At 43.6% G+C, this 27,348-nt stretch overlaps 1 protein-coding gene across 1 annotated transcript in view; it reads left to right on the top strand.

Annotated features, from left to right (window-relative positions):
* Window positions 1–7,167: 7,167 nt before the first annotated feature.
* LOC116989966 (zinc-binding protein A33-like) overlaps window positions 7,168–27,348 on the top strand; it is a 37,862-nt gene continuing 17,681 nt past the window's right edge. Inside the window, exons 1-7 of the mRNA XM_033047522.1 lie at window positions 7,168–7,209; window positions 7,554–7,703; window positions 7,794–7,889; window positions 10,489–10,722; window positions 18,345–18,367; window positions 18,453–18,571; window positions 23,718–24,231. Coding sequence (XP_032903413.1) covers window positions 7,168–7,209; window positions 7,554–7,703; window positions 7,794–7,889; window positions 10,489–10,722; window positions 18,345–18,367; window positions 18,453–18,571; window positions 23,718–24,231 — 1,178 coding nt within the window. The remainder of the gene's footprint in view (window positions 7,210–7,553; window positions 7,704–7,793; window positions 7,890–10,488; window positions 10,723–18,344; window positions 18,368–18,452; window positions 18,572–23,717; window positions 24,232–27,348) is intronic.

Genomic DNA, 27,348 nt, shown 5'->3' with positions numbered 1-27,348 from the left:
ATGCGCAGTTGTGGGGGGGGGGTTCCTGCGTCACACGCACACTAACAACCCCCCACACACACAGGAGGGAAGGGGGATGAGAGGGGGGGGGGGAAGGGACGTAGGGGGAGAGGACGGGTGGGAGGGGGGCAAAGGGGGGGGGGGAGAGAGAGGAGGGGGGATGGGTGGGGTGAAGGGAGTGCAGAGAGGGGAGAGAGGAGGGAGGGGAGAGGGATGGGGGAGTGGGGGACATAGGGAGGGGGAGGTGGGCTGGAGAGGGGCAGAGGGGGAGGGAGAGGGTGAGGTGGAGGGAGGGCAGAGGGTGAGGTGGAGGGAGGGCAGAGGGGGACAAAGGGAGGGGGAGGTGGGCTGGAGAGGGGCAGAGGGGGAGGGAGAGAGAGGAGGGAGGTGGATGTGGAGGGGAGAGGGAGAGGGGTGAGGTGGAGGGAGGGCAGAGGGGGGGGAAGGGACGGGGAGTGGGGGGGGGCTGTGCTGCGTACGCCCAGCCGAGTGCGAGTATTGACACAATCAGGGACTGACTATGTTGACAGTTTGCAGGCAGTTGTTAGAGCCCCCGGCAGGCGATGGTAAGTCCCGCGGCCATTTAAGCCGAACCGGGTGATGCAAGGCCCCGCTCTGGGTCGATTTAAACCCCTCGATTTGGGCGGGTGAAGTTTGCCATTGCAGGAGCTCCGAAAAGCAGTCTCCCACCAGGGACCCGCGAGCTCCCGATGTTACCGTCCGTAGGGCCTGCGGCCGAAGCCTCCGAGCTCTGAAGTCGGGTCGCAGCCGCGCACCACCACAACGCTCCGTGCTCCAAAGTCGTCCAGCTCCGCGATGGTGAGTCCGCAGGCTCTGTGACTGGAGCCCCAGGTCGATTCCGGTTGGAGGCCGCTGGCTCCACGATGTTAGGCCCCAACGACAACGGGGACCCGACAGGGAAAAAGTCGGGTCCCCGTACAGAGAGGAGTTTAAAAGTTTTCCCCCCCCCCCCCCCCCCCCCCACACATATACGCATCTAAAAATAAAATAAAACAAAAACCAAAACATACACCTAACAGGCCAAAAAGAATGAAAAGACAGACGGACTGCAGAGGCCGCTGCCACAATTTCCTCTTGATAGTCGACTTTAGGAGAGCTCCCACTCCCCTCACACCACTCACCATCAACAACACCACACTCACATCTGTGGAGTCTTTTAAGTTCCTGGGAACCATCATCTCCAGGGACCTTATGTGGGGGGCTACCATCGACTCCACAGTCAAAAAGGCACAACAGCGGATGTCCTTCATGCAGCAGCTGAGGAATCTGCCACAGGCAATGATGGTCCGATTCTATACTGCCATCGTAGAGTCTGTCCTCATCTTCTCCATCATGGTCTGGTTTGGCTCAGCCACAAAGCACGACATCTGGAGGCTGCAGCGAATTGTCCGATCAGTTGAGAAGGTTATTGGCTGCAACCTTCCATTCCATTGACGAACTGTACACTGCAAGGGCCAGGAAGCGAGCGGGTAAGATCATCTCTGACCCCTCTCACCCTGGCCACAAACGTTTTGAATCAGTTCCCTCTGGAAGGCGACTCCGGACTGTCAAAGCTGCCACAGCCAGACATAAAAACAATTAGTAGCTCTACTGAATAACCAAAAATCTGTCGCCTCTTTGTGCTCTGGCATTTTATTTAATGCAGATGTTTAATCAATAATGTTTTATTATTAATGTTTAATAGAAACATAGAAAATAGGTGCAGGAGGAGGCCATTCGGCCCTTTGAGCCAGCACCGCCATTCATGGTTTATGTATCATTCTTAACTGCCACCATATTCATGTTGACACTTGCGGGCGGAGCACCAAGGCAAATTCGTTGTATGTAAACACTTGGCCAATAAACTTATTAAATCATTCATTCAACATTAAAAACGTCTGTTATTAATGTTGTTATGAATTCACTGAGACACGAAAGTCTGCAGATGCTGCAATCTGCAACCCTGCATCATTTTGTCCTGATTCTGGGTCGCGACCCTTTTTTAAATTTTATTTTTTAGATGTTTTTATTAAGGACAGTGCATATTTATAAACATTTGCATGCAATACGCAAGATTATAGCTATAGGCTAATTTGCATCTGTAGTCCCTCTGGTAAACCAGGTTAACACATCACAACACATTCAATCCATAAGAAAAGAATCAAAACAAAAGACAAACAAAAACATAACAAAACAGACAATAACGTTAAAAAGTAACAATAAAAGACTACCAGATGATTATATTATGGTTGATTATGAATACAGGTTTGATTTTCCAGTAACCATTTTTTGAGTTGTTTTGTAAATGTGGTGATGGTTGGCAGATCCCGTATGAAGCAGGGGATCGCGTTCCAGGTATGCGACGCTCTATAGGAAAATACTGTCTGGCCAAATACACTTTTCTTAAACGGGACAACACAATCACCCCTGGATGCTGCTCTTGTCGACCTATTTATGTTCTTCTTTATAAATTCTTTTAACGGAGGTGGGGCTAGTCCATGGATGATTTTATAAACTAAAATTGAGTCCGAATAATTTATTACATTTTCCTAGCTCAGCAGATCAATTTTTTTAAGGATGCTGCAGTGATGGTACATTCTGGGCTTTTTATCAAGAGTTTTTAAGGCTTGTTTGTAAGCAATTTCAACAGGCTTTATCGTGGACTTACATGCCAGTGACCAAGTCGTTATACCGTAGGTCATGTATGGCATAATCATAGCATTAAAATATAATTTAGCCGAATCAGTAGTTAAATTATTCCTAATTATCCCTTGACTCTTGTCCTCAACAAGTGCTTATTTATCCCTCTAATTCTACGAGATTTCTCGCTCCTGCATTGAGGAAGCCTCCACTATTCCACCTCATGCATGTCAGGAAGATCAGTACCGACGGAAATGCTGCCAATGGGGCTTTCGAATGTGAGTGTTTCGTGTTCCACGCTCACGGATTCCACGGTGGCGCAGCGGTAGAGTTGCTGCTTTGCAGCCGCCAGAGACCCGGGTTCGATCCCGAATACGGGTGCTGTCTGTACGGATTTGTACGTTTTCCCGCAGGGTTTTCCCACACTTCTTTGGTCTCCTTCCAAAGATGTACAAGTATATAGGGAGGTTTCACGGCAGTCGGGTCACGACCAATGAATCTGGCTGTCATTTTTTTTAATCGCCCATGGTTCTCAAGTGGGTTTTTACATACAAAATGAAAACGCATCTGAAGGAAAATTTACAGCCAGTTTGATCACTTCTGAGAATTTTTAGATACCAAAGGAATCAAGAAAAAACACAAATAATGCCTTACTTGATGAAATGCAGTGAGCAAACACGATAATTCACAATATTTTCAATGTTTACCAAGCACTTTAGCTGCTGTTGTCCCTTCAGTTCTCGCTTCTCTATACCTTCATTTCGCTTCACGTTTGGAATTATAAAGTTGGGTACATGTCTCTCACACTTACCCCGACTCCCACAATTTTTTTCAGCGCAAAAATTCAACATTTTGGCGGTTTTTAACAGGTAGGGAAGTACGCGTTTCTAGCATTAATAACATATACCGGAAGTGCCGGATGTCTTCCAGTTGGATTTAGCGGCTCCGTGCGTCGAGCCCTATGACCCAGTGACCTTTCGTGCAACTATAGGTTGTGTTTAAGAAGGAACTGCAGATGCTGGAAAATCGAAGGTACACAAAAAAGCTGGAGAAACTCAGCGGGTGCAGCAGCATCTATGGAGCGAAGGAAATAGGCAACGTTTCGGGCCGAAACCCTTCTTCAGACCGGTATAGAGAAGCGAGAACTGAAGGGACTACAGCAGCTAAAGTGATTGGTAAACATTGAAAATATTGGGAATTCTCTTGTCCTGTCTGAAGAAGGGTTTCGGCCCGAAACGTTGCCTATTTCCTTCGCTCCATAGATGCTGCTGCACCCGCTGAGTTTCTCCAGCTTTTTTGTGTATCCCCCTATAGGTTAATTGGCTTGGTGTATGTGTAAAATTGTCGCTATTGTGAGCAGGATAGTGTTCATTTGGGGGGTCGCTTGTCCGTGCGGACTCGGTGAGCCGAAGGTCATGTTTTCGCAAATGTAGCTAGAAATTAAACCAAACCCAAAGGTCAGAGCATTGGTACTTGCATAGATGGGGCAGCCAAATGCCTCTTAAACGCCACTATCGCATCTGCCTCCACCACCACCACCCTTGGCAGCGCGTTCCAGGCACCCACACCCTCTGTGCCCCGCACATCTCCTTTTAACTTCCCCCAGCCGGCGCATGCAGGAAAGTGTTAATGTGCGGGGATGGTTGGTCGGTGCGGACTCGGTGGGCCGAATGGCCTGTTTCCCAAAACTAAACATAACGAAGCAGAACTGATCATCAGACAAAGTCAACCTTTGCAAACTGCAATAAATGTTAAAGGGTCATATAATATCCTTTAAACCATACACGCAAACATAGATTGCCCCGAAGGCTGTTGCATGAGAGACAGATGCACTGTTGTGGATTAAAATGAGGGCGGAGGGAGGTCTCCGGGGGGGGGGGGGGGCTGTGAACGGAGATGCGGGCGGCGGGTCCCACTGCCCCACAGGTGTAACATCTCCTCAGGTTACACCCGAGGCTCCGTTCCTTTCTGTCCTGCCTTAGTCTTTCACAAGCCCCTTGCTCAGCTTTCGTCTTTTTTCAGGCCAGTTTAATGTCTAACTGTCCCCTCCCTCGTGTGAGATTAGTTGGAAGCAAATATCCTAGAGCAGTGGTTCCCAACCTTTTTTAGCCCTTGGGATCTTTTCATTTTTCTGTGCCCCCCACCCCCCCCCCCCCCGACATTATTAGCGGAAAAAAAGCACTTCAATATTATAATACCTTCCACAAGTGTCTATTAATTGCACTCACACATATTCTCTTTTATTCTATTCCACAAACATCAAAAATATTTCAACTACATTTTGAATTTATTAGAACTGAAATTTAGGAGGCAACAGGGTGGTAACTCTGTGGCCCCCTTCACTGGCATCAGCCAAACTTCCCTGTCCCGCCTGCAACTGGTCCAAAACGCCGCAGCGAGACTCCTGATGGGCACCCGAAAAAGGGACCACATCAACCCGATCTTGGCCTCTCGCCACTGGCTCCCTGTGCGGTTCCGTATAAACTTCAATAATAATAATACATTTTATTTATGGGCGCCTTTCAATAGTCTCAAGGACACCTTACAAAAATTTAGCAGGTAGAGGAAAAACATGTAAGGGGAATGAAATAAATAGTAGAGACATGACTAGTACACAAAGTAAAGACAGAATTCAATTCAAAACACAATATGAGGCAATTAATGCACAGATGAAAAGGGAGGGGGACGTGGGGCTAAGGATAGGCAGAGGTGAAGAGATGGGTCTTGAGGCGGGACTGGAAGATGGTGAGGGACACGGAATTGCGGATCAGTTGGGGGAGGGAGTTCCAGAGCCTGGGAGCTGCCCTGAAGAAGGGTCTGTCCCCAAAACTGCGGAGGTTGGACTTGTGGATGGAGAGGAGACCGGCTGATGTGGATCTGAGGGACCGTGAGGGTTGGTAGGGGGAGAGGAGGTCAGTGAGATATGGGGGGGGGGGGGGGGGGCAGATGGTGGAGGGCTTTGTAGGTGAGGATCAGGTTTTGTAGGTGATCCGGTGGGAGATGGGAAGCCAGTGAAGTTGTTTGAGGACTGGAGTGATGTGATGCCAGGATTTGGTGTGGGTGATGAGTCGGGCGGCTGCGTTCTGGTTCAAGATACTCCTCCATGTCTACAAAGCCCTCAATGGGCTTGCCCCCACCTACATTAAAAGTCTTCTCACCCACCACTCCACCTCCAGGCCCCTCATATCGGCCGACTTGGGGTTGCTGAATATCCCACAGTCTAAGCATAAGCTCAGGGGTGACCGCGCCTTTGTGGTTGCAGCCCCTAGACTGTGGAACAGCATCCCCCTTCCCATCAGAACTGCCCCCTCCATCGACTCTTTTAAGTCAAGACTATAGACTTACCTATACTCCCAAGCCTTTCATGACGTCCTCTGAGCGAGGGCTACATGTATATATGTATGTAATCTGTTTTGTTGTGCTATTCTTATAACAAATGTAAAGCACTTTGGCCAACGAGAATTTTTTAAATGTGCTATAGGGAGGTTGCACGAAAGGTCACTGGGTCAGAGGGCTCGACGCACGGAGCCGCTAAATCCATCTGGAGGACATTCGTCACTTCCGGTATATGTTATTAATGCTAAAAACGCGTGCTTTCCTACCTGTTAAACACCGCCAAAATGTTGAATTTTTGCGCTGAAAAAAATTGTGTCGGGGTAAGTGTGAGAGACATGTACCCAACTTTAGAATTCCAAACGTGAAGCGAAATGAAGGTATAGAGAAGCGAGAACTGAAGGGACTAAAGCAGCTAAAGTGTTTGGTAAACATTGAAAATATTGTGAATTATCGCGTTTGCTCACTGCATTTCATCAAGTAAGGCATTATTTGTGTTTTTTCTTGATTCCATTGGTATCTAAAAAATCTCAGAAGTGATAAATCTGGCTGTAAATTTTTCTTCCGATGCGTTTTCATTTTGTATGTAAAAACCCACGGGAACCATGGGCGATTTAAACAAATTACAGCCAGATTTATCACTTCTGAAACGTTTTAGATGCCAAAGGAATCAAGAAAAAACACCGTAGTTGATGAAATGCAGGGAGCAAACGGCCAATGTTCGCCACGCACTCTGGCTGTTGTTGTCCCTTCAGCTCTCGCTTCTATCTGCCGTCATTTCTCCTCACGTTTGGAATTGTGAAGTAGGCTAAATGTCTCACACGCTTATCCCGATTTCCATAATTATTTACAGGCAAAATTGACAATTTCAGCGGGTTTTAACGGGCCCGCTACGCTGGAAACAATGGTAAGCGCCTACCTGCAGTTCATCGCGTGTAATCCATTTGGAGTAGCGTAGCAACAGTACGGGTCATTGGTTGTGACCCGACTGCCGTGAAACCTCCCTATATAAATAAATGTGACTTGACTTGACTTGACTTGATTGAACCTGTGGCCCCCTAAAATCCCAATTTTTTTCTGTGGCCCCCTGAAATTTGCCATGGTATGGCCCCAGGTTGGGAATCACTGTCCTAGGGAATCTTTGGTTGGAAGTGGCCAGGACACCTTCATACTGAACACTTGCAGCCGAATAACATGCATTGCCCGGGACGGCAGCGAGCGCAGTGGACACACGCGGTAATGCGGTGGCAACTCGCTGTAATGCAGGGATTCTGCAACTACACGTCAGTGAAAGCATATTGAACCAGGGAGATAATAAAATGGCTGCGAAAGGTCCGGCCGGGAGTTGGACCGAGGAGGTAGTTTGTCCCATCTGCAAAGATTTCTTCACCGATCCGGTGGCGCTGGACTGCGGACACAACTTCTGCCGCTCCTGCATCACACAGAGTTGGGACAGGGAGGGGAGAAACTCCTGCCCGGAATGTAGAGAGGAATCTGCAAACCGCACCCTCAGGGTGAACCGGGCCTTGGTTAGACTGTCTGAGAAAGCTCGAACACTGAGCCTGGATCTCAAAGCGAAGAAAAGTAAACTTCAGTGCGAGAAACATCAGGAAGAACTGAAGCTGTTTTGTAAAACTGACAAGAAACTGATCTGTTTGATTTGTGCAACTGCGCGGGAACACAAGTCTCACAGCTTAACGCTGATAGAAGAAGCAATTGAATTCTACAAGGTAAAACCAAATCACTTTTGATCACATCATTGTCTAATCTTTTCTTCATTGTCTGACATTTCTATTCTCTGATATGAAACCCAACCCCAGGAACAGGTGAAATCTTCCTTCGAATCTCTCACAGAAAAGGAATCAGAGATCCAGAAAATTGAGCAGGAACAGAAAAAGAGCATTTCTGGAGTTCAGGTGAGGCTTTGTGCTATCGATTTAATGTTCTTGTGTGGATTTGATGCAGTGATGTGCAAAAATTTGGGAGAGAGGGGTGGGAGGAGGAGGGGAGGAGTCGGAGAGGGGTGAGGAGAGGGAAATGGAGAGGGGGGATGAGAGAGTGGTGGGGGAGGGGAGGAGAGAGGGGAGGGGGAGAGAGGTGTGGGGGAGGAGGGAAATGGGGTACCACCATGAGGTACCACCTCCAGTTTAAATTCCATTTGGAATATTTTGGAGGACCAAGAACCTCTATAGAACTCAGTAGTTGAGAGCCAGAACTTTTGGTAGAGGTTGAGCAGCCAAGGCCTTTACTCCCTGGACCACAGCAGTCTGTGGCAGGTGTATAATATCATGAAACAAAATGATATGCTGGATGGTCAATCTTGTACCCTTTTTATAGGGATCGAGAATGTGGGGCATTTTGGTTTTAGCTGAGTGGGAAAAGATTTAAAATGAACGTGAATGACAACTGTGGAAGTACTAGGGTACATGGAACGAGCTGCCAGATGAGGTAGCATACTCGGGTACCGTAACAACATTTAAAAGATATTCAAACAAATTTGTGGAGAGCACCGTTTTAGAACTGTCTTGGCCAAATGCGGACAAGTGGAACTAGTGCAGATGGGGCGTGTTGGTCGGTATCTAACACTTTTTCATCATTGAGCTGACGGTCCCATGGGAGGAGGCTGTGGACGAGGCTTATGAAAGGAAAAAGCTTTGATATTCAAACCTTGCAGCAGAGGCAGAGGAGAGAGGTTGGAGTGTAAGGGTGTGTCCAGTGGAGGTGGGGTGCAGGGGCTTTGTAGCCAGTTCCACCGCAAGGCTCCTGAGGGAAGTATGAGTCAGAGGGCAGGCACAAAGGAGGGCAAGAAAATAACTTGCCAATGCTGCCGAACGGAGCTGTCACTGGCTGTGGCTGAAGAGGAAAGATGCTGTCTGGGCTGCCACGTGACCATCTAGAGGCTAGCAATAAGACACACACCCAGGTCTGATCAACCTGCAATGGGCCTGCCTCGACTTAGGGTGTCTTGTGATAAAAAGGCCGTAACACCCAGTGACGTTGAGGTCCACAACTGAAGATGTGTCTGATTGTTAACAAATTCACTTGGTGGTCATACCCAAGAATGTCAATTGTAGTGAAAATCTTAGGGATTGTAACACCCAGTCCTACTAATCAACCTTGCTGTATGACTCTATGAAGTCTGTCATTCTAAGTGGTGCTGGTGTCTGCTACTTCTGACGACCTTGTTCTGTCCACTGGGGGTTAATGGACACATGAAATGGAATAGGCTGCAGGGAATTATACTGGGGAAATGGGAATTATTTGATTGTGCGTTACTTTCACATAATATTTCATAATTATCAAGACGAGTACTTACATTGCCAAGGTAATGAAAGCTATAGATTAAATACATGTAAAGGGATTAGTGTAGATACGTACAGAGCCCAGCATGAACATGTTGGGCTGATTGGCATATTTCTGCACTCCAGAACTCGACATTGATTAGCCGATTGTCACATTCCATGTCATGAGGAAACACGGCAGAGTGACACATTATATATATTTTTTAAATTTAATTTTATTATTTATTTCAAACAGAATAAAAGAATAAAAAGCAAATGTGAAACAGCATAAAAAAACAAAACAAGAATATTTATAGCGTCATAAACAATATCTATAAATAAATGAAATCATATGTGTCCGAAAAGGAGCAGGAAGAAGCCAAAGCTTATTAATTCCCACCCCTTATTCAACTGCTTGTAATTATCTTTTACAAATTTAGCAGCTATATGTACACCATATGTACACCAGCCACTATATGTACACCAAATTAGTTACATTTGAACACTAATCAAATATTTACAAAGCCATACAAAAAATAAATAAATAAAAATCCCGCATATACTATACAGTATCTTAGTCATATATACAACCCATCACTCTATAATCACCCTTCCCAATACAATCAGTATAACAAATATCCCACTCACCTATCCTCATCCCAATATCCCTTTAAACAAGTGTTTTTGTACATCTTTTTAAACTGAATTATGCTTGTGCTAAGTTTTATCTCCTGTTCCAGACCATTCCACAAATTCACACCACAGATTGCTATGTACATACTTTTAGAAGTTGTTCTGTTTAAGAGTTTTTTTAAATTATGTTCCCCTCTCAAATTATACCCACCCTGTCTTTCCATAAACAGTTTTTGTATATTTCTTGGAAGTAAATTATTTCTTGCTTTGTACATGATTTGCGCAGTCTTAAATTTAACCAGATCAGTGAACTTCAGTGTATGTGACTTTAAGATTAATAAATTGGTATGTTCAAGATATCCAACGTTATTGATAATTCTTATTGCTGTTTTTTGTAATGTGCATAACGGCTGTAGGTTGGTTTTGTAGGTGTTACCCCATATCTCCACACAGTAACTCAGATATGGCAATATGAGTGTATTATACAAAGTATGTAATGATTTGTGGTCTAGAATGTGTCTTGATTTTCCCAATATTGCTATAGACTTTGCCAGTTTTGCTTTGACGTGGTTTATATTGATTTGCATCTTTCATCTGACAGGAAGAGTCACACAACCTTCAGTCACTGATCACATCCCAGTTTGCTGAACTGCACCAGATTCTCACTGAGAAAGAGCAGCGGTTACTCGGAGATGTCCGAGAAGAAGAGGCGAAGATTGTAAAAACAATGGAGAAAAATCTTCAAGAGATTCAAGAGAATATAAATTCCATTCAGGAGGACCTATCAAAATTACAGGGACAGATAGACCACAAGGACGGTGTGATATTTCTGAAGGTGAGGGGTTACACTACAGTTTGGCGAAGTGAAAGTGCACAGTCACAAAATGGTGCGTTAAATTTCTGAAATAAATGCTGCATTTACCAGTAATTCAGTACTGGGTCAATGTTCCATCTACTCACCACATCCGACAATAATGACCCAAATTCCAGGAAACCTCATGTATTTATCCCACTTCAACTTATATTTATCTGCAATATTGTCTTCAGGCCACCCTGTGAGTTCCACATTCTTTTTACTGCTATTCTTGTAGAATTTATTAAAGGCCATCATACATTTCAGGTTTTATTTTTCTTCTCCCCACAAGTAGAGACAATATTTAAATCTGCCGCTGATCTTAAAATGTTCCATCCCATTATCTCTGACATGTTACAATAATAGACAAATGGTGCAGGAGTAGGCCCTTCGAGCCATTCAATATGATCATGTCTGATCATCCACAATCAGTACCCCGTTCCTGCCTTCTCCCCATATCCCCTGACTCCGCTATCATTAATAGCTCTATCAAACCCTCTCTTGAAAGCATCCAGAGAATTAGCCTCCACTGCCTTCTGAGGTAGATCATTCCACAGATTCACAACTCTGGGTGAAAAAGTTTTTCCTCATCTCTAAATGGCCTATGCCTTATTCTTGAACTGTGGCCCCTGGTTCTGGATTCCCCGAACATCAGGAACGTGTTTCCTGCCTCTAGCGTGTCAAATTCCTTAATAATCCTATATGTTTCAATAAGATCCCCTTCCATCCTAAATTCCAGACTATACAAGCCCAGCTGCTCCATTCTATCAATATATGACAGTCCCGCCATCCCGGGAATTAACCTTGTGAACCTAAGCTGCACTCCCTCAATAGCAAGAATGTCCTTCCTCAAATTTGGAGACCAAAACTGCACACAATACTCCAGGTTTGGTCTCACTTCAGTCTAGTACAACTGCAGAAGGACCTCTTTGCTCCTGTACTCAACTCCTCTAGTTTTGAAGCCCAACATGCCATTAGCTTACTTCACTGCCTGCTGAATCTGTGTGCTTACTTTCAGTGACTGATGAACAAGGACCCCCAGATCTCTTTGTACTTCATCTTTCCCCAATGATACCATTCAGACAATCTGCCTTCCTGTTCTTGTCACCAAGGTGGATAACCTCACATTTATCCACATTAAACTGCATCTGCCATGCATCTGCCCACTAACCCAACCTGTCCAAGTCCCTCTGCATCCTCATGGCATCCTCCTCACAGTTCACACTGTCACCCAGCTTTGCGTCATCTGCAAATTTGCTCATGTTACTTTGAATCCCTTCATCTTAATCATCAATGTATATTGTAAATAGCTGCAGTCCCAGCACCGAGCTTTGCGGTACCCCATTAGTCACTGTCTGCCATTCTGAAAGGGACCCGTTAATCCCTCCTCTTTGTTTCCTGTCTGCCAACCACTTCTCTATCCATGTCAGTACCCTACCCCCAATATCATGTGCTGTAATTTTCCCACTAATCTCCTATGTGGGACCTTATCAAATGCTTATGAAAGTCCAGGTAGACTACATCTACTGACTCTCCCTTGTCCATTTTCCTAGTTACACCCTCATAAAATTCCACATTAGTCAAGCATGAATTCCCCTTGGAAAATCCATGCTGAATCGGACCGATCCTGTTACTGCTATCCAAATGTGCCGCTATTTCACCTGTTATAATTGACTCCAGCAACTTCCCCACCACTGATGTCAGGCTAACTTGTCTATAATTCCCTGATTTCTCTCTCCCGTCTTTCTTAAAATATGGGGTAACATTCGCGACCCGCCAATCCACAGAAACTGATCCTGAATGTATAGAACATTGGGAAATGGTCACCAATGCATCCATGATTTCTAGAGCCACTTCCTTAAGTACCCTGGGCTGCAGACCACCAGGCCCTGGTGATTTATCAGCCTTCAGTCCCATCAGTCTACCCAACACCATTTCCTGCCCAATGTGAATTTCCTTCAGTTCCTCTGTCACCCTAGGTCCTCTGGCCATTAGTATATCAGGGAGATTGTATGTGTCTTCCTTCAGGTAGAAGGTACAGGAGCCTGAAGACTGCAACAACCAGGTTCAGGAATAGCTACTTCCCCACAGCCATTAGGCTATTAAACCTGGCTCGGACAAAACTCTGATTATTAGTAACCACTTTCTGTTATTTGCACTTTATCAGTTTATTTATTCATGTGTGTATATATTTACATTATGGTGTATGGACATACTTATCTGTTTTGTAGTAAATGCCTACTGTGTTCTGTGTGCTTAAGCAAAGCAAGAATTTCATTGTCTTATACAGGGACACATGACAATAAACTCACTTGAACTTGAACTTGAAGACAGATCCAAAGTACCTGTTCAACCCGTCTGCCATTTCCTTGTTCCCTATAATAAATTCACCTGTTACAGTCTGCATTCTTGGCTAGCTTACCTTTGTACCTTATCTCTCCCCCCCCCCCCCCCCCCCCCCCCCCCCCCCCCCCCCTGTATTACCTTTTCAGTTATCTTTTGTTGCCCTTTAAAAGTTTCCCAATCCTCACTCAGGCTTCCCGCTCATCTTTGTTACGTTATACTTCTCTTTTATTTTTATACTGTCCTGGTCTTCCCTTGTCAGCCATGGTCGCCCCTTACTCCCCTTGGAATCTTTCTTCCTCTTTGGAATGAACTGATCCTGCACCTTCTGTATTATTCCCAGAAATACCTGCCATTGTTGTTCCACTGTCATCCCTGCTGGGGTATCTTTCCAGTCAACTTTGGCCAGCTCCTTCCTCATGGCTCCATGGTCCCCTTTGTTCAACTGTAATACTGACACTTCCGATATTCCCTTCTCATTCTCAAATTGTAGATTAAAACTTATCATATTATGGTCATTATCTCCTAATGGCTCCTTTACCTCGAGTTCCCTTATCAAATCCGGTTCATTACACAACACTAAATCCAGAATTGCCTTCTCCCTAGCAGGCTCCAGTACAAGATGCTTTAGGAATCCATGACGAAGGTACTCCACAACTCCCTTTCGTGGGGTCCAGCACCAACCTGATTTTCCCAATCTACCTGCATGTTGGGCAAGAGTGACCATAATATGGTTGAGTTCTTCATTAGGATGGATAGTGACATTGTTAATTCAGAAACAAGGGTCCTGAACTTAAAGAAAGGTGACTTTGAGGGTATGAGACGTGAATTGGCCAAGATAGACTGGCCAATGATTCTTAAGGGTTGGCGGTGGATATGCAATGGAAGGCATTTAAACTACAACAAGTGTTCATCCCAGTTTGGCAAAAGAATAAATCAGGGAAGGTAGTGCATCCGTGGATAACAAGGGAAATCAGGGATAGTATCAAAACAAAAGAGGAAGCCTACAAATTAGCCAGAACAAACAGCCTACCAGAGGACTGGGAGAAATTCAGAGTCCAGCAGAGGAGGACAAAAGGCTTAATTAGGAAAGGGAAAATAGATTATGAAAGAAAACTGGCAGGTAACATAAAAACTGACTGCAAAAGATTTTATAGATATGTCAAGAGGAAAAGATTAGTTAAAACAAATGCAGATCCCTTGCAGTCAGAAAGAGGCGAATTGATCATGGGGACCAAGGACATGGCAGACCAATTGAATAATTACTTTGGTTCTGTCTTCACCAAGGAACACATAAATAATCTGCCGGAAATAGCAAGGGACCGGGGTTAAATGAGATGGAGGAACTGAGTGAAATCCAGGTTAGCCGGGAAGTGGTGTTAGGTAAATTGAATGGATTAAAGGCCGGATAAGTTGCATCCCAGAGTACTTAAGGAAATAGCCGCAGAAATAGTGGATGCATTAGTGATAATTTTTCAAAACACTTTAGATTCTGGAGTAGTTCCTGAGGACTGGAGGGAAGCTAATGTAACCCCACTTTTAAAAAAGGGAGGGAGAGAGAAAACGGGGAATTACAGACCAGTTAGTCTAACATCGGTGGTGGGGAAAATTCTGGAGTCAGTTATTAAAGATGGGATAGCAGCACATTTGGAAAGTGGTGAGTTCATTGGACAAAGTCAGCATGGATTTATGAAAGGTAAATCATGTCTGACGAATCTTATAGAATTTTTCGAGGATGTAACTAGTGGAGTGGATAAGGGAGAACCAGTGGATGTGTTATATCTGGACTTTCAGAAGGCTTTCGACAAGGTCCCACATAAGAGATTAGCATACAAACTTAAAGCACATGGTATTGGAGGTTCAGTATTGATGTGGATAGAGAACTGGCTGGCAGACAGGAAGCAAAGAGTAGGAGTAAACGGGTCCTTTTCACAATGGCAGGCAGTGACTAGTGGTGTACCGCAAGGCTCAGTGCAGGGACCCCAGCTATTTACAATATATATTAATGATCTGGATGAGGGAATTGAATGCAACATCTCCAAGTTTGCGGATGACACGAAGCTGGGGGGCAGTGTTAGCTGTGAGGAGGATGCTAGGAGGCTGCAAGGTGACTTGGATAGGTTGGGTGAGTGGGCAAAGGCATGGCAGATGCAGTATAATGTGCATAAATGTGAGGTTATCCACTTTGGTGGCAAAAACAGGAAAGTAGACTTATCTGAATGGTGGCCGATTAGGAAAAGGGGAGATGCAACGAGACCTGGGTGTCATGGTACACCAGTCATTGAAAGTAGGAATGCAGGTGCAGCAGGCAGTGAAGAAAGCAAATGGTATGTTAGCATTCATAGCAAAAGGATTTGAGTATAAGAGCAGGGAGGTTCTACTGCAGTTGTACAGGGTTTTGGTGAGACCACACCTGGAGTATTGCGTACAGTTTTGGTCTCCTAATCTGAGGAAAGACATTCCTTAAATTAAACAGTAACAAAACAGAATTTCTCCTCATTGGCTCCAAATCAACACTTACAAAAATTAACAACCCCACTCTCACTATTGACGGCACCACTGTCTCCCCATCTCCTCAGGCCCGCAACCTTGGCGTGATCTTTGACTCAACCCTCTCCCTTGAGCCTCACATCCGCCATGTTGTCAAAACGTCATTTTATCACCTCCGCAACATTGCCAAAATCAGACCCTCTCTCACACCCCCCGCTGCTGATAGACTCATCCATGCCTTCATCTCCTCCCGACTGGACTGATGTAACTCTCTTCTCTTTGGCATTAATTCCAGCATCTTCAACCGACTCCAACTGGTCCAGAACGCAGCCGCCCGACTCATCACCCACACCAAATCCTGGCATCACATCACCCCAGTCCTCAAACAACTTCACTGGCTTCCCATTTCCCACAGGATCATCTACAAAATCCTGGTCCTCACCTACAAAGCCCTCAACCACTTGGCCCCCCCTTATCTCACTGACCTCCTCTCCCCCTACCAACCCTCACGGTCCCTCAGATCCATTTCAGCCGGTCTCCTCTCCATTCTGAAATCCAACCTCTGCACTTTTGGAGACAGAGCCTTCTCCAGGGCAGCTCCCAGGCTCTGGAACTCCCTCCCACAATTGATCCGAACTTCTGAGTCCCTCACCATCTTCCAGTCCCGCCTCAAGACCCATCTCTTCACCTCTGCATACCCTTAGTCCCATGTCCCCCTCCCCTTTGCATCTCTGTCTTACTGCTCTATTTTGTTTTGTTCTTGACTCACCATGTAAAGCGACTTTGAGTCCTTGAAAAGCGCTATACAAATAAAATGTATTATTATTATTATTATTATTATTATTATTATTATTATTGCCATAAAGGGAGTACAGAGAAGGTTCACCAGACTGATTCCTGGGATGGCAGGACTTTCATATGAGGAAAGACTGGATAGACTCGGCTTGTACTCGCTAGAATTCAGAAGATTGAGAGGGGATCTTATAGAAACGTACAAAATTCTTAAGTGGTTGGACAGGCTAGATGCAGGAAGATTATTCCCGATGTTGGGGAAGTCCAGAACTAGGGGGTCACAGTTTAAGGATAAGAGGGAAGACTTTTAGGACCGAGATGAGGAAATCATTTTTTACACAGAGAGTGGTGAATCTGTGGAATTCTCTGCCACAGAAGGTAGTTGAGGCCAGTTCATTGGCTAAATTTAAGAGGGAGTTAGATGTGGGCCTTGTGGCTAAAGGGATCAGGGGGTATGGAGAGAAGGCAGGGATGGGATACTGAGTTGGATGATCAGCCATGATCATATCAAATGGCGGTGCAGGCTCGAAGGGCCGAATGGCCTACTCCTGCACCTATTTTCTATGTTTCTATGTTGAAATCTCCCATAACAACCGTAGCATTACCTTTGCGACATTTTGCGACCAATTTTAACTCTTGATTCATCTTGCACCCTATATCCAGGCTACTATTTGGGTGCCTGTAGATAAGTCCCATTAGGGTGTTTTTACCTTTACAATTCCTCAGTTCTATCCATACTGACTATACATCTCCTGATTCTATATCACTCCTTGCTGGGGACTGAATTTCATTCCTCGCCAACAGAGCTACCCCACCCCCTCTGCCCACCTGTCTGTCTTTTCGATAGGACGTATATCCTTGAATATTCAGTTCCCAGCCCTGATCCTCTTGCAGCCATGTCTCTGTAACTCCCACAACATCATACTTGTCAATTTCTAACTGAGCCTCAAGCTCATCCACTTTATTTCTTATACTTCGTGCATTCATAATAATAATAATAATAATAATATATTTTATTGTCATTGCACATAAGCACAACTAGATTTGGTTTGCAGCTTCCATCCAATGTCATAACTTAAATAACTAATAAAATTTAGATATCCCGAGAACATGGTTTGTAAAAGAATAGAAAATAGTCAAAACAGTTCAAACAGACTAAAGTGCAGATGTGTCTGTGTGACGTGACCATCCGAGGGAGACAGTCCAGGGGGGATGGGGGCCACTCAGCAGGGCCGGTTCAGAGTCACTATAGCTCTGGGAATGAAGCTGTTCCTGAGTCTGGAGGTTCGGGCGTAGAAGGCCTTGTAACGTCTGCCGGAGGGAAGTAGTTCGAACAGTCCATTACAAGGGTGTGAGGAGTCTTTATGGATGCTGACGGCCTTCCTGAGGCACCGTGTGTGGTAGATGCCCTCCATGGCTGGTAGCGGTGTCCCAATAAACTTCTGCACTCTGGAAGACGCTCCTCTCCGCCTCCGTGCAGCTGAGATACCACACAGAGATGCCATACGTTAATATGCTCTCTGTGGTGCAGCGGTAGAAGGTTGTCAGCAGCGCCCTTGTCATATATAATACTTTTAATCCATTACTCCCCGCACCTTTCACATTGATGCCCATTTCACTTGGCCTTACTCTCCAATCCCTTCCTGGGCGTTCTGCCCCGTTAATTCTGGTGTCTTATCTTTTCTTTTACTCTCTTTCCCTTGTATCTCCATTTTGTCCTCCCTTCTCCAGATAAAATCCCACGACCTGCCCTGTCTTACTCGTAAGTTGCATACTCGTAGTTATTTTCATTGACATTCCTAATGCTTTCTCCCCCGTGTTCGATGTCTCTACGACAATATCCACTTTCTGTCTGTGTGACAGTGACAAAGAGTTGTGAATTATCAGAGGGTATTTTGTAACAATCTAGTGAAATACCCGCCGTCGGGATCATGACGATCCATCTCAGTCTATTGAGATTTGTGTTTTATTTATTTCAGGAGGAAGCTGGTCGCAAGAGGAGGTAGGACATGCTTTTGACTGAAACAATGTACCGCTCAAAAAAACAGCTAATGCCCAGTTTCTAACCAGCTGTTAAATATTTGCAGGGTTATTGATGAAACCAAACCAATGTTGGTGGTAGATAGCGCGTTGCCCATTGAAAAGTATGATCGCACCCTTTTCTACAACATAATATTGAGCGAAACATCTGATATCATCAAACGAGGTAATACGGATACCTTTTCCATTGATCTTTTTTTTTTTTTTTTTTAATATTTTATTTTATTAGAAGTAAGTACAGTCATATGGCACCAAAGTGCCTAATATATATTTTCATAATACATTTTATGTACAACTTCTTTTTTTTTTTTTGTTACACTGAAAAAAGATTAGAATAAGAAAAAGAAGTTAGATAGTAAAGGATAGAAAGATGTGAAATATATAGTGTGTGAAAAAAGAAAACGAGTAAATGAAAAAAGTTGAGAGAGAGAATAGAGAGAAAAAAAGAAAAAAAAAAAAAAAGAGGAGATCATTATTTATAGTCTTGACCAACCCTCGTCCAGTCCTGAAACAGTTATTTTTTACAATTGTGTTGCACCATATGATTCCAAAAAAACGACGAATGGAGACCAACTCGTTATGAATTGGTCTGATTTATCCATTAGGAGGAATCGCATTTCCTCAAGATGAGCGGTGTCCAACATACTTGCAATCCACATTTTAAGCGTTGGTATTGATGTACCTTTCCAAAATTTAAGAATTAATTTTTTTGCTATTATTAAACCATAGTTAAGGAATAGATTTTGAGATGTGTTCAATTTATTCCCATCTTCCATTACGCCAAATATAATCATTTCAGTATTAGGTTCCATTCTTGTCTTGAATAATTTTGTAAATATTTCAAAAATATCATTCCAGAATCTATAAAGTTTTATGCAGGAGACTAAGGAGTGTGTTATAGTTGCCTTTTGGGCTAGACATTTATCACAAGTGGCGGATATATTTGGATAAAATTTGTTCAATCTTGTTTTTGAGTAATATAATCTATGTACAATTTTAAATTGAATTAAATTATGTCTTACATTAATTGAACATTTGTGAATATATATCAGGTATTTTTCCCATTTAACCTTCGTAATTTTTATCATTAGTTCCCGTTCCCACTCTTCTCTAAGTACCTCTGTCGATGGTAGGTCTATATTTAGAATACTATTATATAAATATGATATTAATTTTTGTGAGTCAGCTTCAATATTCATTGCCTCTTCCAATAAGTCAGGAGTTACTTTTTGATATCCTTGTATATATTTTTTCACGAAATCGCAAATCTGAAGATATTTAAAATATTGGTTGTTTTTCAATTTAAATTTTAATTGTAATTGTTGGAATGATAGTAAGTTTCCCATTTCATACATATCCCCGATCCTTCTAATTCCGAGACTTTCCCATTGGTTATATGTCTTATCAATAAGAGATGGTTTAAATAAAGGGTTATTCGCTATTGGCATTAACAGTGATAGATTTCTTAATTTTAAAGATAATTTTATTTGTTTCCAAATTCTTATTGTACCATATATAATTGGGTTCTTCTTATATATTGTGTTATTCAGTTTTTTTGGGGAGAAGAGGATCGTTCCTATATTACTAGGATGGCAATCCTCCTTCTCCATTTTTATCCATTCTGTCTGTTGGGTAGCACTATCCAACCAATAAATCATATTCTTAATATGCACTGCCCAGTAATAATACATAAAATTCGGAAGTGAAAGTCCCCCGACCTCTTTTGGTTTACATAAATGTTTTTTTGTGATTCTATGTGATCTATAGTCCCAAATATAATTAGTAATATTAGAGTCTAATTTTTAAAAAAAGTATTTTGGTATATATACCGGTATAGATTGAAATAGGTATAATAATTGTGGTAGGAAGATAATTTTTATTGCATTTATTCTACCTAATAATGATAAGGGAAGTGTTTTCCAAAATTTAATCAACGTATTAAGTTTATTTAATAAAGGCATGAAATTAGCATTGAATAATGCTTTATATTTTCTAGTAATCTGAATACCCAAATATTTAAATTTTTCTGTTGCGATTTTAAAGGGGAACTTCAGTAAGTGTGTAGGTTCTTGAGGTTTTAATGTCATGATTTCACTTTTATTCCAGTTTATTCTATATCCAGAAAAAGACCCAAATTCCTCTATTAAGTTTAATAAATTTGGTATGCTCGTTTGTGACTTTGTAATATATAAAAGTATATCGTCTGCATATAATGAGATTTTATTCTTTGAGTCTCTGGTATTATAGCCCTGAATATTCGGATGAATTCTTATACTTTCAGCCAGGGGTTCTATCATAAGGGCAAATAGCAGGGGTGATAGTGCACATCCCTGCCTATTACCCCTTGATAGTTGAAATTTTTGAGATAACATGTTATTAGTTAAAATTCTTGCCATCGGTTTATCATATAATAATTTTACCCATCTTATAAAATTCTCTCCCATATTAAATTTTTGTAGTACTTTATATAAGTATTGCCACTCTACCTGATCAAATGCTTTCTCTGCATCCAAAGAAATAATTGATATATCTTCTTCCTCTACTTTATGCGAGTACATTATATTAAACAGACGTCTCAGATTATTAAATGAGTGTCTTTTAGGTATAAACCCCGTTTGATCAGGGTTTAACAATTTACTAATATATTTGCTTAATCTTCTTGATAAAATCTTTGCTAAAATTTTCTGATCTGTATTTAAAAGTGATATAGCTCTGTACGAGCCCGGATCTTCTAAATCTTTATCTTTTTTTGGAATAAGTGTAATAGTTGATTCTGTTAGTGTTTCAGGTAGTTTGTTTTCTTTAAAAGCATGGGAGTATAAATTAAATAAATAAGGGGTTGTTATCTCCTGAAATTTTTATAAAATTCATTATTAAAACCATCTGGTCCCGGTGTCTTACCATTTTTCAGCGATTTTATTGTTTCACCTATTTCTTTGATTGTAATTTGAGCTCCTAATTCCTCTTGTTCCAAAAGGTCCAGTATTGGAAGATTACAATTATCTAGAAATTTTTTTATTTTACTATCTTCTCTTTTAATTTTAGATGTATATAAGTTTTGATAAAATTGGGCAAATCTATTATTAATATCTTTAGGTAGTATTAGTAATTCTCCTTTCTCTGATTTAATTTTGGTTATAGTATTTTCCTTTTCTTGTTTTTTCAATTGGCGAGCTAAAAGCTTATGTGGTTTGTCACCAAACTCAAAATGTTCCTGTTTTGTCATTTGGAATAGTCTTATTACCCTTGCCGATAAAATTCGATTAAGTTTAAATTTCAGTAATATTATCTTATTGTGTTTATCTGTCGTGGAATCTTTGGCATTATCCATCTCTAACTGTCTGATTTCTTGTTCTAACAACAATTGTTCTGTCTTATTCTTTTTATTTTGAAAACTTTGATATGAAATTATAATTCCTCTCATAAATGCCTTAAAAGTTTCCCATAGTAAAGAAGGCAAAGTACCTGGTATATCATTTGTATCGAAAAAAAGTTCCATTTGTTGTTTTAAATATTGATAGCCTTGCACATCATTTAAAATATGTGTATTAAACCTCCAAAAAAATTTTTTGCCCGGCATTCCCTCAAATTTTACTGAGAATGTCAACGGGGAGTGATCTGAGATACTACTAATGTGGTATGTTGGGTTGTTTGTATATGGCATTAATTTCATATCCACTAAAAAATAATCCATTGATCTTTTTTAAGACATCTTTATGCAATACTTATATGTGAAGATTAATGGTATTAATGGACTCTGGGGGAAGTATCACAAAGACAAAGCAAAGATTGTTTGCATTTGAACAGATCCTTGTTCCTGGGAGAATAGGTTTGCTGTGCTGGGTGAAATTGCGTAGACTAGGCCTGTGTACTCGAGGGTTCAGGTGTATTAGAGGAAAATTCAGTGAAACACAAAGTCCTAACACGGCTCAGTGGGCTGGATGCAGGGAGGATGTTTCCCCTGTCTGAGGGGGTCTGGAGCCAGCGGAAACCCTCTGAATGTGAGCTGCACCATTTAGGACAGAGACAAGGAGACATTACTGCATGCTGAGACTAGGCAACCTTTGGAATTCACTGCACACCCGGTGGCTGTGCATAATCAGTCATTCAGTGCTCTTGGAGCCAGAGAGCCATGGTTGTACATTACAGAATCAGGCCATTCGGCCCATCGCCTCCATGTCCACCCTTTTCCCCAGCCACACAAATCCCATTTGCCCACATGAGAACCATATTAGTCTGAAGAAGGGTTTTCGGCCCGAAACTTTGCCTTTTTCCTTCGCTCCATAGATGCTGCTGCACCCGCTGAGTTTCTCCAACATTTTTGTGTACCTTATTCTACACCTCGTTTGCCAAATCGCAATGCCTCTTAAATATAGTGGTTACATCTGATTTCACCACATCCTATGGCAAAATATTCCAGGTATTAACAACCCTTTGTGTGAAGAAAACTGCGTCCTCCAGTATTGATCTCCCTGCATGACAATAAGGTTTCGATGATCTAGCCTACATCCTGCTGCAGACTTTGACAGACTACCTTGCTATCCACAACATTACCCGTTCTCCACAAACTTAGTAGTCACACCTCCTACATTCACATCCAAGCCATGAAAACATAAAATGAACAGCAATGGTTGCAGCACCGATCTCTAATGCACACCACCAGTCACAGATCTCCAGGCAGAAAGATCACACCTACTTTTTACCATTTTACCAACTCGTCTTGGATCCAACCTGACTTCCTTTTATGGACCAGCCTTACATGTGAAACATTGTCAAGTCCCTCAGTGAAGTTCATATATTGCTTCACAATGAGATCATAGTGTTCTTGGTTGTACAGACACATCAAATCTACCCTCCACTAAAGAAAGCAAGTAAAGAGTAGCAGATTGCCCCGCCTGTCCAGTCCACTCCCGTTCAGTATTATCACGGCTACTCCACCCCACATCTCTACTTCCTCTTTAATTACCACACACCTCCGTCTCCTCATCTTCCAATCTGCCTCTCCCTCGCCATCTACTGCCAAGATATTTGAAAACCCGCCTTATTTCACCATCTCCACCCGCAGTTTCTTGTTCATCCTCACTTTCCACGTTTGTTTTCCCCATCCACGCACCGTGCCCCCTCCTGTTCCCGATAATCTGCGGAATTTCCCCTCTACAGCCCGGTTAAAAGCTCATGGAAAGATGTCTGTTGTTCATCCAATGTGGTTGTGGGTGAAACCCCTGAGCAAGGTGTCAGTTGTCCGCCCGCCTGTGCCTGACTCTCCCCCACCGACCCCCGGGGACTCTCTGATTCTCTGCTTCTCCCCCCAGTCTCCGTCACCCTGGATGTGGAAACAGCGCATCAGTGGCTCGAGGTGTCTGAGGATCGGAAGAGGGTGAGACGGACTGAGACCCGGAGGAGTCTCCCTGACACCGGGAAGAGGTTTACAGCCGGGGCGTGTGTGTTGGGATCGGAGGGATTCACATCGGGGAGACATTACTGGGAGGTGGAGGTGGCGGGGAGTCGGGGCTGGAGTCTGGGAGTCGCCGCAGAGTCTGTGGAGAGGAAGGGGCCGGTCACACTGACCCCCGAGAATGGAGTCTGGAGGATATGGCGGTGGGATGAGGTGTTTGATGCATTCACCTCCCCTCCATCCCCTCTCCCCGCCCGTCCCATCCCCGGGAGGGTGGGAGTTTATCTCGGTTACGAGTCCGGGATAGTTTCATTTTACGACGTGGACACCAAGTCCCATCTCCACACCTTCGCTGGGAATAAATTCACGGAGAAACTTTATCCTTTCTTCAGGCCTTGGGATGAAAAGTGGCTGAGAATCTGGTCCGGTTCTGCTCAGCATCAGGAGCAGGGCTCAGGGGATGTAGGGCAGAAACCCGATGGACAACAGGTCGGCGCTGAACGGCTCCCATTTAATCCCCAAATCCCGCGTCGTGAAACCCAGTGAGCGCGGAAATAAAACCAGGGGGAATGTAAATGTGGGAAGAGTGAAATAAACAGCAACTGAAATCAGAGCTGTCTGTCGATCCGTTCATTTCAACGTGTTAACTGCATCCGTCAAAGGAACAGAAACACTTTTGTGAAAATATAAAGATTGAAACAATCGCCCTTCCCACTTGTTCAGAAGTTCATCAGGTGTTTGCAGCATTTGCTCTCCGCACAACAGATTTGTGTTCTTCGGGAAGGATCTTTGGAAGAATGGGTTCAAACCGAATTCCTGGTTCCAGGTGGGAGCCTGTTGTACTCAGGCTCTGCCTGTCTCTCTGTAGAATATGTAGAACATTCCTTGTTTCAGTCGCCGCCAGACCCCTCCCTCAACTCTCTCCCAGGTACATCATGTCTGTATCGGTGTTGCTTCTTGCTCTCGTTCACCGCCTTAACGCTTTATCTCCATATAACCATATAACAATTACAGCACGGAAAACAGGCCATCTCGGCCCTTCAAGTCCGTGCCGAACACTTATTTTCCCCTGGTCTCATCTACCTGCACTCAGACCATAACCCTCCATTCCTTTCCCGTCCATAGACCTATCCAATTTATTTTTAAATGATAAAATCGAACCTGCCTCCACCATTTCCACTGGAAACTCATTCCACACAGCTACCACTCTCTGAGTGAAGAAGTTCCCCCTCATGTTACCCCTAAACTTCTGTCCCTTAATTCTCAAGTCATGTCCTCTTCTTTGAAACTTCCCTACTCTCAATGGGAAAAGCTCCCTCACTGCCAGTTTCCAACCAGCTCTCACGTTCCTCTGCTCGAGCCCTTTCCCTTCACTTTCTCGCCGTCTCTATCTCTGTCAGAGAAAACAAGAGTGAACAAAGTCCATTCCAAGCCCGCGGACGCCATCGGCTACCTCGTCTAACCTCGACCCCTTTTCATGCATCAGAAATGCAATATTCCCCACAAGATCGAGTGAGTACAACAACAACACGCTTACATTTACAAAATATCCTCGCGTCTCTTTTAGGAGACCCCACAGTGCTTTACATGCGTAATGCCCCTGTCCCACTTAGGAAACCTGAACGGAAACCTCTGGAGACTTTGCGCCCCACCCAAGGTTTCCGTGCGGTTCCCGGAGGTTGCAGGTGGTTGCCTGAGGTTGCAGGTAGGGAGACTGACAAAAAACCTCCGGGAACCGCACGGAAACCTTGGGTGGGGTGCAAAGTCTCCAGAGGTTTCCATTCAGGTTTCCTAAGTGGGACAGGGGCATAAGTCTCTTTGAAGAGCAGCCACGAATGGCAACTGAAATGCAGGAGTCAAATTGTAGACAGGAACACACAAAAGGAGTTTAAAAACATGCTATACAGTGCAAAGCGATTTGGGTTTATTTCAATTGCAGTATTAGAAGCACCAAGCACATTATTCAAATAAACACAATCTTTCTATTCAGTTCTTGTGAATGTTACTGGTGATGCGAATTATCCAAATTCAACATCAGGGTATTAAGTGTATGTTGTATTAATCTACAAACCTACAATATTGTAAGTGGTTAAGAAGTTTTTAAGATGGAACTGCAGAAGCTGGAAAATCGAAGGTACACAAAAATGCTGGAGAAACTCAGCGGGTGCAGCAGCATCTATGGAGCGAAGGAAATATGCAACGTTTCGGGCCGAAACCCTTAGGCTAAAACCAAGTTTAAATGATCTATCACACCATGGGTGGGGGATATAAAATGACCCTATCTGCTGATCTATGACCTATAAATGAACAATTATCTGCTGCCTTGGGTCTACCAGACACCCTAAACGGACCCTTGGGCCCATCTAGGCTAGCCTAGATATTAAAGATACCAGTTAAAACCAGGTTTATGTGGCCAATCACAGCCTTGGAAAAACAAAATCACCCATTGCCTTGGTCCTACCAGACTCCCCAAATAGTCCCTTAATTGCCTAACTGGGGGAAGTTGAGGGTTTGATAGGCACAAGGCATCCACACCACCCCACCCCCTCTCTCCCCACTTCTTCCACCCCCCACCCCACCCCCCCCCCCCCTCTTCCCCCCCACCTCTCTCTCACTTTCTCTGCCTCGAGGAGGGGGTAGAGAGGGAGGGGGAGGGGGTAGAGGCAGCAGCTACCGGTCATGGAGCACAAGCCTCCCCATCGGGCACTGGGCCCAAGCTAGGCTGCCGGCGTCGTGGACCAGAGCGAGGACCGCAGCGCTCGGAGGACTGAAAAACAGCAGAGGGCTGGCAGGGCACTCACCAGCGTGACAGTCTACAACTCCGTCAGTTTCACCACCTCCAACGTGACCCCACCACTGGCCCCATCTTCATATCTCCCCACATGTCTGCCTTCCGCAAAGACCGCACCCTCCGTAACTAAAAATGTTAATCTATTCTTAAGAAATTGATAGATGTTTAGATCTGGTAATTGAATTTTGTAATTAGCTACAATTAGGTAACTAACTAATTATATGCTTTAATTTCAAGTCATCAAAGTAAGATTGTTTCATATTTGTTTCAGAATGCTTCAATCTATAATAACTGAAAATTTATTTTAGTTCTCTTAATTTTTAAGAAATTTATGGCCATTTGACTGTCCTCGATCACAGCTTTTGTGTTAAGTCAATGGAAAAGTAATAGGGAACAAGATGCTAATTTCCGAGTATGAAAATGGCCACATATTCTTATAGAAACTTACAAAATTCTTAAGGGGTTGGACATGCTAGATGCAGGAAGATTATTCCCGATGTTGCGGAAGTCCAGAACTAGTGGTCACAGTTTAAGGATAAGAGGGAAGTCTTTTAGGACCGAGATGAGAAAATCATTTTTTACGCAGAGACTAATGAATCTGTAGAATTCTCTGCCACAGAAGGTAGTTGAGGCCAGTTTATTGGCTATATTTAAGATATGGCCCTTGTGGCTAAAGGGATCAGGGGGTATGGAGAGAAGGCAGGGATGGGATACTGAGTTGGAATGATCAGCCATGATCATATCGAATGGCGGTGCA

Source organism: Amblyraja radiata, chromosome 30 (assembly GCF_010909765.2).
Source record: "Amblyraja radiata isolate CabotCenter1 chromosome 30, sAmbRad1.1.pri, whole genome shotgun sequence".
In the NCBI taxonomy this organism is placed as follows: domain Eukaryota; kingdom Metazoa; phylum Chordata; class Chondrichthyes; order Rajiformes; family Rajidae; genus Amblyraja; species Amblyraja radiata.
The sequence above is the reverse complement of the archived record's forward strand: the minus strand, read 5'-3'. Positions and strand labels throughout refer to the sequence as shown.